The sequence below is a fragment of the Mus pahari genome, chromosome 18, assembly GCF_900095145.1.
Source record: "Mus pahari chromosome 18, PAHARI_EIJ_v1.1, whole genome shotgun sequence".
Lineage (NCBI taxonomy): Eukaryota > Metazoa > Chordata > Mammalia > Rodentia > Muridae > Mus > Mus pahari.
In genome coordinates, this window is record NC_034607.1 from 15,323,648 (window position 1) to 15,334,542 (window position 10,895).

At 53.5% G+C, this 10,895-nt stretch overlaps 1 protein-coding gene across 2 annotated transcripts in view; it reads left to right on the forward strand.

Annotated features, from left to right (window-relative positions):
• Window positions 1-658: 658 nt before the first annotated feature.
• Window positions 659-10,895, forward strand: part of Tfeb (transcription factor EB) — a 56,476-nt gene continuing 46,239 nt past the window's right edge. Inside the window, exon 1 of one of the 2 annotated variants that reach the window (XM_021217635.1) lies at window positions 659-938. Coding sequence is in view for 1 of the 2 variants with exons in the window: in XM_029531432.1 (XP_029387292.1) it covers window positions 2,856-2,869 (14 nt within the window). In the remaining variant the exon portion in view is untranslated. Of the gene's footprint in view, window positions 939-2,813; window positions 2,870-10,895 lie in introns of those variants that run through there. The other variant, XM_029531432.1, reaches the window with a different exon arrangement.

Below are 10,895 nucleotides of genomic sequence, written 5' to 3' on the forward strand. Positions count from 1 at the left end.
CAGCCAGGGCTATACAGAGAAACCCTGTCTTGAAAAACAAAAACAAAACAAAACAAAACAAAAGAACAACAACAATATTATTATTATTATTATTATATTTTTTTTTTTTTGGTTTTTCGAGACAGGATTTCTCTGTGTAGCCCTGGCTGTCCTGGAACTCACTCTGTAGACCAGGCTGGCCTCGAACTCAGAAATCTACCTGCTTCTGCCTCCCGAGTGCTGGGATTAAAGTTGTGCTCCACCATGCCCGGCAGTATTATTATTATTTAACAAAGAAATCAAAACTCTTCCCAAGTGGAAGTTCCTAAAGGATAGGGTCACTTCTCAGGTTGTTGCTGGCAATTATGCGGCTGGGTCCTATATTTTTCTCACACTTTCTGGAAAAGCAGCTTGCTATTGGTCCTTTTACAAGATGTAATAATATAGAAAGTCCTGTCACGGGATATCATTGATAGAAAAAAAGAGAGAAAATCTGAAAAGGGAAAAAAGACAAACGTTTAAAGTCAAAAGTTGACTCCTGGGGACTAGCGGTCAGTAGAATGGAACTGCAAATCCCGGCGAGCCCTTCGCGGCGGCGACGAGGACTACATTTCCCAGCGGGCGCCGCGGTAGGCCTATGGGGGGCGGTCCGCAGGAGGGGCGGGTGCTGCCCTCTGCCGGGCGCAGCGGGAAGTGGGCGCGGAGTGACAGCCGGAGCCCAAGCGCCGGGCGCGGGGCTAGGTGACAGCGGAGGCGGCAGCTGCGGGCGGGACGCAGAGAACGGAGACGGCGCCGACAGCGGCGGGAAGGGCGGACGGGGCGGGTCAGGCTGGTGGCGCGTAGCCCGAGGAGCCCGAGAGCGGGCGGCGGGCGAAGCTCGGGGGCTGGGCACCCGAACTTGGGACAAGTTGCCGGAACCTCAGGGCGCCGGCGGCGGACAGATTGACCTTCAGAGCGAGGTGAGCGGGACTAGGGGGCAAGGGGTGCAGGGGGACCGGGGAACGCCGGCGCCGCACTTCCCATCCTGTGGGTGCTTGAGACAGGTGGGGGGGTAGGTGGGGGTACAGACTGGAGCAGGACAGGGTGCACTGCGCCGCCACCCACCCGCAGCCGGTGCAGCCCTGGGTACCCGGCGCGTGGCCCGAGCGATGCAGCTCGCCAGCCGGGGAGCCCCTCGGGCCCCTCCCTTCGGGCCGGGCCGGGGGCCGCCTCCCCGCGACCTTATGTAACCGGGGCGGGAGTGGCCGGGGCGGGCACGGGCCTTCCTGGCCCGGGGAAGCTGAGCGGAGCTGGGGCGGGAGGTGCAGGAGTGAACTTGCAAGAAGTTTTGAGGGACTCCCGGGCCCTGAGCTCGCTCTCCCTCCCCTCATAGAACGGGGACGGGGGGAGGGTTCGGGGGAGGGAGTCCGAGGCCCGGGGAGGTGTGCAGGCACCAAGGCCGGCGGGGCCTGGCCCAGCCTGGATGGTCGCGCGGAGTGGGAGGGCCGGAGAGGCGCCACGCCCCGTGGGCTGGGCTGCCTGTGTCCGGGGTAGTGTGGACGTCCCATCCCTGCCTCCCTCCCTCCCTCGTTTGCCTTTCTCCCTCCTGGATCTCTTGCAGAAGACAACTCTGGTTTCAGACCCTGATGCTCCTGGCAAACTTCTCCTCTTGCACTATCCCACCACCCTAGGGAACCCTAACTCCGGGTCGCACCCTCGGTGCACCTTGCTTTCTGCTTCCTCGAGCTCCCAGTCGTCTGCCCTCCTCCCCGAGCCACCCTCTTGGTTCTCAATTCCGGAAAATACGCCCCCTTTTCCCTGTCTACCCCCACACTCGCACCGTCCAACCGTCCAGGCTAGCCCTCCCCGCCAGGTCAATGCCTTCGTCTCTCCACCCCCAACTCCGGACCCTGTCGCCTCTTCCGCCCAGCGCCTCCTGGAAGGGAGCTGGCGGATGCCACCTGGGTCCCCGCCCTCGGCCCCCGCTGTGCTCTGGGTTCTGGCTTCACGCACTGCTGCCCGGAGCTGCTCGGGGCTGCGCGAGCAGGTTCGCGCCGCAGCCGCCTGGCGCGCCCCAGCCCCGCGCCCTGGGGAGGAAGGGAGGGCGCCCGCCCGCCCGGGTGGGGCTGGTCTGCGCCAGCGCTACCCGGGCCCCCGCCCTCCATTCCGCGCCTGCCCCTCACCGCGACGTCCTTCCCCCAACCTGCGTCAGTTCTCGCCTGTCTTGCAGGAGACCATTCAGTGTGACAAAACTTGAGCGCTCAGTTCGCTGGGGGAAGTGTGGGCTCCAGCCCGGAGTGAGGGGCTGCTTGATGAAGCAGGGAAGGGGAGCCTCTGGGACATGGCCTGAGGCCCCTTACAACCACCCTCGTCGGGATCCCACTGGCCCAGACTAGGCACTCGGGCTGTTGGGGGGTGAGGTGGGGACGGATCTCCAGTTTCCTCTACGGCGGCCAGGTGCAGATGCTGGCAGATCCGAACGCGGAGGCCTGGCTCGATGGCCCTCTCCCTCTCGAGCTGCCCGGTGCCCCGCTGGAGCCAGTCGCCATCCCCCAGGCTGTGCCCTCGGGCATCTCCCAGTCTGGAGGTATCGTTACCCACCGGCCAGGAGAGGCAGTAGACGGGAAGGGCAGCTGCCTCTGGAGCCTTTACTGTGCCTCAGTTTCTCTCGGCTCATTTGGTCCCCATCTTTCAGCTCGCCTCCTAGTTACGGGAGAGCCGCGAAGCAGAGGGTGTGATGAAAGGCAGGTCTGTTTGGGGGTTCTCCTCTGAGAGGAGCCACCATGGCTTACACTTTACCCGGCCTGGTACAACTGACTGCTAAGTCTCTGGCCGCCTAGAAGGTGGAGCTAAATAGAGACCCAAATCTCTTGGTTCCAGGCCCCATGGAATGAGACATGGGACAACTGAGGTGAGCATTGAATCCACAGAGAGCCAACTGTGCATTTTAGGGCTGACGGCCTGGTGACTCAGTCAGAGGTGGGTAGGGAGTGGGCCAGAGAAGGCAAGAGTTCATTCAAGTACCGCTGGGGTGTCCAGTGCCCGCCCCTCCCATCAGCCGTGAGCCGCCCCCCGCCCCCCGCCCCCATCCCATTTCCTGGATGCTGGGAAGTAGGTGGGAGGGGGACCCACCCCTTGCCTGGCTGCCCTTTGAGGGTCTGGCTTCTGGCCCTGATCCCTCCTGGGCTCTGTTTATGGCTGTAATTGCTTCGTTAGCCAGGGTTTATAGAGTTACTTAGCACCTGCCCCCACAGGGAGTGGCCCAGCCACCCCTCCCCCTGGCTTCTGTCTCTTCCTTTTCAAAGTCAAGTTGGTTTTTGCAGGCGGCAGGGGTTTCCCCAACCACAGCTGGCAAGAGAGCCAGGTTGAGCCTTTGTCCTAGGGATGGAGGGCAGGGGACACTTGGGGCCCAGCATGGGGCTGTCATAGCAATGACAGTGGGAATTGAGTTGGCCTCCTCTAGTAGGGAGGTGGGGGGTGGGGAAGCTCAGATTCTCAGCGCCGCTAGAAGTATCCAGTCTCCCAGTCTCGGTGCAGCCAGCCTACACATGTGCTGTGAAGCCACCTGTTAGGCGGCTGTGAAGGGCGGAGAAGGCCAGGTATCTGGTGAGTGCGTGGTGGAGTTTGTGTAGTGGATGTGGAACTGTGGAATCAAGTCGTCTCTGTGGCTTCTTTGTGGATGAATTGTGTAGATGGATGGCTCTGATAGAGTCACGAGAACACAGCACTGTATTCATTAGAATATTAATTCTACCAGAGCAGGACTGTAATAAGACCGAGCTGGAAACCCCAGCTGCCAGCACAGAATGTGTCTCTTTGCATCAAGGTAGGCAGGGGTTATTGTTCGTTAAAGAAGTCGAAAGAAGAGTCAGAGAAGTTAAGTAAATTGTAAAGAGTCAGAGAAGTTAAGTAAATGGTTGGGAACCACACAGCCTGGAAGAGAAGGGCTGGGGTTCTAATCCAGGCCCCTCAGATTCCAAGATCCACATCCGCAATTCCTGAAGAAGATCACATCAGTGTTGGCCAGAAGTGTTTGTTTGTTTGTTTGTTTGTTTTAGTTATTTTTTATTTGTGTGTGCATGGAGTGCAGTGCCTATGGAGTCCAGAAGGGGGCATCAGATCTCCTGCAGCTGGAGTTACAGACAATTGTAAGCTGCCAGTCCGGGTGCTGGAACCTGAGCCTGTTCTCTGAGGAACAGCCAGAGCTCTTCTCCACTGAGCCCCCTCTCCCAGCAGTTCTCCTGTGGATGGTGTGTGTGTGCTGGTGGCGGGGCGCTGGAGGGATGCTCAGCAGGCAGCACTTAAGAGCACTGGCAGCTCTTCTGGCGGGATGGCAGTTCAGTTCCCCGGTATCCACATGGCAGCTCACAACTCCAGTCCTGTGTGATTAGATTCTTCTTCTGGTCTCCCCCGGAACTGTACACACGTGGAACACGGACATACATCTAGGCAAACACCAACACACATAAAACAAAAATTAAAATAAAAACAATGTATATAAAAAAGAATATTTTTTTTTTTTTTTAGAGAGTGGGGATGTGGAAGGTAGTTTGGGGACCTTATTTTTGCTGCCCAGGGTCTTCTGCCCCGGGGCTACATTTGTCTCCTGGCCTCTTCTCTGAGTTGCTGAGCCAGGTGCCCGTAGGACCACTGGGAAATTCGGTCCTGTAAGGAGATAGATGCCCACAGCCTTCTGGGTATGCGGCTTTGACCCTGGACAACATGCCCTTTAAGCCACAGGACGCCCTCATAAGGACTTGTTTCATCAGATGCGGAGGAAAGGCGGTGAGAGCTTTGGTTGAGAAAGTCACAAGGTCGAAGGACCAGGATCCAGAGCCCCCTTGCCATCTCCAGTTGGCGCCGCTCAGTGGCCTTTTGCCTAAGCACTAATCATCGGTGGGCTCCCCTCCAGTAAAGACTTGCTACAGGTCTCTGCCCCAGGCACCAGGACAGCAGGCTTCAGAACCGGAGGGTGTGGGTGGCAGAAGACCTGGGGACTGATGGAGTCCTGGAATCAAAGCTGGCTCATGTGTCCCGTTTCGTCAGGACCCAGCCACCATGTCTTTAGCACTGTACTGAGTGTGGCTTGGTCTCGGTGAACATTGGGACTTTGGGCTGTGGGGCCAGGCTGCCTGTCTCGGAGTCCTAACACTGCTAGTTACCACTATGGGGTCCTAGGCAGGCTGTTCAGCAAGCACTGCCTCTGTTTCCATGACTAAGAAGTGTACGCTCTGTTAGCCCTACCTAGAGCAAGGGCCAAATGCGTTGGTGCCCAGAACACACAGAGAACTAAAATAACAAACACTCACTCGACTCACGAAGTTCTTTCACCTTGTCGTTTTGTTCATCTGAACGAGAGACAGAGGGCTGCAGTGCTTCAAGAGGAAGAGAGCCGTGGAAGTCTGGCGATATGATCGTCTGGCATGTAGGAGGCCCTGGGTTTAATCCCCAGTTCCAAATATGCTGGGCATGGTGGCACACGCCTGTAATCTCAGCCCTGGAGAAGTGGAGGCAGGAGGGTCAGGAGTTTGAGGTCCCCGTGAGAAGCCTGGGAACCTGTCTTTAAAGGAAATCAGTGAGTGGGTTTGGAGAGAGTGTTGAGTGGTTGGGGCCCTTGCTGCTCCTCCAGAGGTGTCGGGCAGCTCACAACCGCCTGTATTGCCAGCTCCAGGGGCCTGACACCCTCCTGTAGCTTCCACGGGTATGCGTACTGTGCCCTACCTCCTGCCAGAGTCACACACACACATGCACATACAGCTTTTAAAAAGCTGAGGGTGGGCTGCAGAGATGGCTCAGTGGTTAAAAGCACTGACCGCTCTTCCAGAGGTCCTGAGTTCAATTCCCGGCAACCGCATGGTGGCTCACAACCATCCGTAATGGGATCTGGTGCCCTCTTCTGGTGCGTGTCTGAAGACGGCTACAGTGGGTACTCATCTGTATAAAATAGATATATCGTTAAAAAGCGCTAAGGGTTCCAGCAGGCCACCCTCTGTATCTACCACCCTAAAATCTAACGCCTTCTAGCTGAGGAAGGCTTGTAGGATCCAGTGGGGTTGAGATGAGTCAGGAGAACACGGCTCACAGGATGGAAGCTCCTAGAGGCTCACGGAGCCTGACTGGGTGTTCTTGTAGGACCTCTAACAGTGGGGTGGGGTGGGGTGTCTCTGAGTCTTTTGCTTTGGGACATTTCCCCCTACTGGGTTGTTTTGTCCAGCCTTGATGTGAGGGTTTGTGCCGCGTCTTTTTTTATAACTTGTTACGTTGTGTGTTAGGATGATACCCCTGGGGGGGTCTTTTTTTTTAACTTTTAAAAAATTATTTATTTTTATTGTATGTGCATTTGTGCTTTGCCTGCACGAATGGCATATATGTCTGTGTGAGGGTGTTGGAGCCCGTGGAAGTGTAGTTACAGACAGTTGTGAGCTGCTGTGTGGGTGTGGAAGAGCAACCAGTGCTGTTAATCGCTGAGCCATCTCTCTCACCCTGGGAAGTCCATTTTTTTCTGACGGGAAATGGGGGAGGGGGAGATGTCCTGGGGAGAGGAGGTGGGTAGGGGTGAGGGTGGGGGTGGGGAGGGTCTGGAGTGAGGGCCAACTGCAGTTGGGATGTATTGTATGACAGAAAAAAAATAATTAAAACCCCCAAACCAACAACTCCCCTCTTCCCTGCCCCCGCCCCCCCCAAATCCCCACCTTCCAGGCTGGAAAACCGTCTTGGCCATTGTGAGCATCCTGCTCTCCAGCACACCCAGTTCCCAGCTCACAACCATCTCTAACTCCCGTTCTAGGGACTTGATCGCCCTCTCCTGGCCTCTACATGCATGTGGTGCACAGACACATGCAGGGGAAACACCCATAACTAGATATAAAATAAATACCTCTATATGTATATATCTAAGGTTTTTTTTTGCAGACTCTGGCCACAGTCCCTGCTACACTCTCCAACCCCATCTCTCATTCCCGGCTTGTTCTCCTCAGTTGACTAGGTTCTGCACGGGATTTGGCAGTGCCGGTAGGGAGTGTCTCTACCCCTTGAATTTCCCCGTGGAACATCATTCTGCATCCCCTTTCCTAAGCACGGCTCTTCCCTCCCCTCTCTTGCCCGCCCCCTCTTCCACTCTTCCACTCTGCACCAGAGACACCAATCCTCTTGCTGAGGGCAGAGATGACGTCCCAGCCATAGGGAAGGACCGAGACTTATCTCCCCCACAGGAAGTGCTTTGCTGTGGAGTGGGTTGGCAGCGGGGGAGATCGGAGGACAGCCCAGAGGGGCAGAAGATCAGGCAGGATCATTGTTGTTTTGTCACACACGTGCGCGCGTGCACACACACACACACACACACACACACGTATGTGTATATATATATTACATATATTACAGATATACATATTTTCTCCCTTCTGATGCTGGGCTATCAAACCTAGAGGCTCGCACAGGTAGACAAGTGAATGCCAGATCCCTGAGCTCCACCCGCACCGTGGTCCTGGTCTTAACTGGGAGAAAAGGAAGAGGAGACCCGAGTCTGGCCAGTGCCTGCCTTGCCCAGTTTTGCTGGGGGTGGGGGGCGGTATTCCGCCTTGTTGAGAGTTACGATACAGTGGGAGTCTCAGAGTAGGCTTTGCTGCTATGCAGAATCCAGACTCCCAGCGGACCCCGTGTGTAGGACCTCCTTCCTTCAAGTGCTTTCTGCCTTCCCCGGCCTCCTTCCTTTCTCCCTCCAGTCAAAGTTTCCTTTCAATGAAGTCATAGCTTTCAAGGAGGCCATTGGATCCTTCCCTCTCATGACCGGCCTGGCTGGCGGTTCGAATCACCTGGGCGCTCTTACAGAGTAGCCCCGCCTCCCAGCCTCTGGGGGTGGGGCTTGGGTCTCAGGATGAAAGCAAAGCCCTGCTGGTTCCCACGCCCTTTCTCTTGGCCCTGGAGTCTAGGGCGACAGCTCCGACACCAAGCCGGCCTGCGGAGTCCCCAGTGGGACTACACCATATCAGCTTTCACCGCGCGCTGCTTCACATCTCATGCTTAAGTAGTTCCGCAGGTTTTGTGTGTGTGTCCGCGCAGGTGTGTTGATGTGTGCAGAGACCAGAGAGCAACCTAGGCTGTCACACTCAGCAGCACTGTCCACCTTCTTTCAGACAGGACCTTTCTTTGGTCTGGAGCTCACCTTTAGGGAGACTGGCTGGCCGGTCAGTGAACCTCGGTGTCTCTCTAGCCCTGGGATTATAAACTTGTATCATCACATCCCACATTTTTACACGGGCCGTAGATATTGAACATAGGCCCGCCCTTGTGATTGAGTATCCATTGAACCCACCTCACGGCCATTATTATTATTATTATTATTATTATTATTATTATTATTATTTTATTTATTTATTTTTGGTTTTTCTGAGACAGGGTTTCTCTGTATAGTCCAGGCTGTCCTGGAACTCACTCTGTAGACCAGGCTGGCCTCGAACTCAGAAATCCGCCTGCCTCTGCCTCCCAAGTGCTGGGATTAAAGGCGTGCGCCACCACTGCCCGGCTTATCATTTTTTAAGTTATGTGTGTTTATATGTGTCTATATGGGTATGTGTGCTTATGGGTGCAGTTACCCAGTTCGGCCAGGAGAGGGCATCAGAGACCCTGGACTTGGATTACTGGCAGTTGTGAGCTACCTGTGCTGAGTGCTGGAAACCAAACTCAGGTTCTCTGAAAAAGCAGCAGGGACTCTTAATGACATTAATGAGTCATTTCTCCAGCCCTATTTTATTTGCTTATTTATTTTTCTTTAAAAATAATTGTTTTTTTTTTCATTTTTATGTGTATAGGTGTTTAGTCTGACTTGCTCGCATCACATGCATGCAATACTTGTGGAGGCCAGCAGAGGGTGTTGGATACCCTGGAACTGGAGTTACAGACAGCTGTGAGCGGGCATGTGGTTGCTGGCAATTGAACCCAGGTTCTCTGCTAGAGCAGTCAGCGCTCTTAGCCACTGAGTCATCTCTCCAGCCCCTAGTTTACTTATTTTTGAGACAAAGTCTCACTATGTACGTGAACCTCCTGCCTCTGCCTCCTGAGTTCTGGGATCGCACACATTTTCAAATGAAGCCAGTATGCCTAGTGGTGTTGTCTTAGAGTGTTTTGGATTTCTTTGGCTGGTGTCATCTTTCAAGGCAGATCTCCAAGGCAGGCCTCTTCTGAGCTGTGCACCACCATTTCTGCCCCAGACTTCCATGTACTAGTCTGTTTTGAGTTATTATAACAGAACACCAGCGAATCGGTGACCCTATAAAAAAAATAGGGTTTGGTTTTAGCTCACAGTTTCTGTTGAAGGCTAGGGACCACATCTGATCTGACCCTTCTGTCCTTGTGTTGAGAGGAGGGTGATGTGTGTGTGGTGCTTGTGCTTTTTAGTATGTATGTGTGTGTGCATATATGTGTCTGTATGCGTACACATATATGTGTGTATGTATGTGATGTGTGTATGTGTATGTATATATGTATATATGAGTGTATCATGCATGTGTGTCTGTGTGTGTGATATGCGTGTATTTGTGTGTATATGTATGTGTATATGTAATATAAGCATGTATATATGTATGTATGAGTGTATTATGTATGTGTGCATGTGTGTATATGTATGTGTGTACATGTGTATGTATGTATGAGTGTATTATGTATATGTGCATGTGTATGTATGTTTGTATGTATGCATGTGTGCCTGTGTGTATGTGTGTAGTGTGTGCATTTGCATGTGTATAGGCCAGATATCAGCATTGTGTGTCTTTTATCACAACACATTTATTTATTTATTTATTTATTTGCTTTATTTGTTTATTATTTTTAATGTTTTGTTCTTTAAGATAGTGTTTCTCTGTGTAACATCCCTGGCTGTCCTAGAAATCGCTCACTCTGTAGACCAGGCTGGCTCAAAGATCTACCTGCCTCTGCCTCCCGAGTGCTGGGATTGAAGGTGTGCACCACCACCACACACATTATTTGTGTATGTTTGAGACAGGGTCTCTCCTTGAACCTGACACTTATTAATTCGTCTAGACTGGATGGCTTGGGGGAGGTGCCTGTCTCTGCTCACTTAGCGCTGAGATTATTGACGCATGCCGTCATGTCTGGCTTTTAATGTGGGTTCCGGGTATACACACCGTGGTCTTTAGACTCTGGGCTTACAAAGGCCTCAGTCACCTGATGATTTTACCCAATTCTGATCACTTCCCAGGCCCTACCTCTGAGCTTCGGATTGTATTTCCAGTGTCCTAATCCCCACTTTGAGTAATGGAGATTAAGTTTCAACCCCTAGGGGACACTTCAACCACACCCATGTTTGAGCACCCCAGGAAACTCAGCACTGTTTAGCCACCTGATTCGTCCCTGTGATGGGGCTGGCACATGCCAGGGCATGCATGTGAGGTCAGAAGGCAACATTTCTTTCGTTTCCTATGGTCTCTCTACATAGCCCTGGCTGCCCTAGAGCTCACTCTGTAGACAGTCTGACTGGGAACTCACAGAGATCCACCTGCCTCTGCCTCCTGAGCGCTGGGATTGAAGGTGTGCACCACCATGCCGAGTAGAGGATGGCTTTGTGGCGTTCTCTCCTCCACTTTTGTGTGCGGTCCAAGACTCAAACTCCGCCCTCAGGCCAGCACACAGGTGCTTGCATCTGGGAGTCATCTCACCTGCCCCTGACTCATTGCACACCAGCAGTAAGCATACAGAACACATACAAGAAATAGTTCTCGGGCTGGAGAGGACTGCCCTTCCAGAGGTCCTGAGTTCAAATCCCAGCAACCACATGGTGGCTCACAACCATCTGTCATGGGATCTGATGCCCTCTTCTGGTGTGTCTGAAGACAGCTACAGTGTACTCACATACATTAAATAAATAGATAATCTTTTTTTTAAAAGGAAATAAATAGTTATCTCTTCTTCTGCTCAGAAAGATG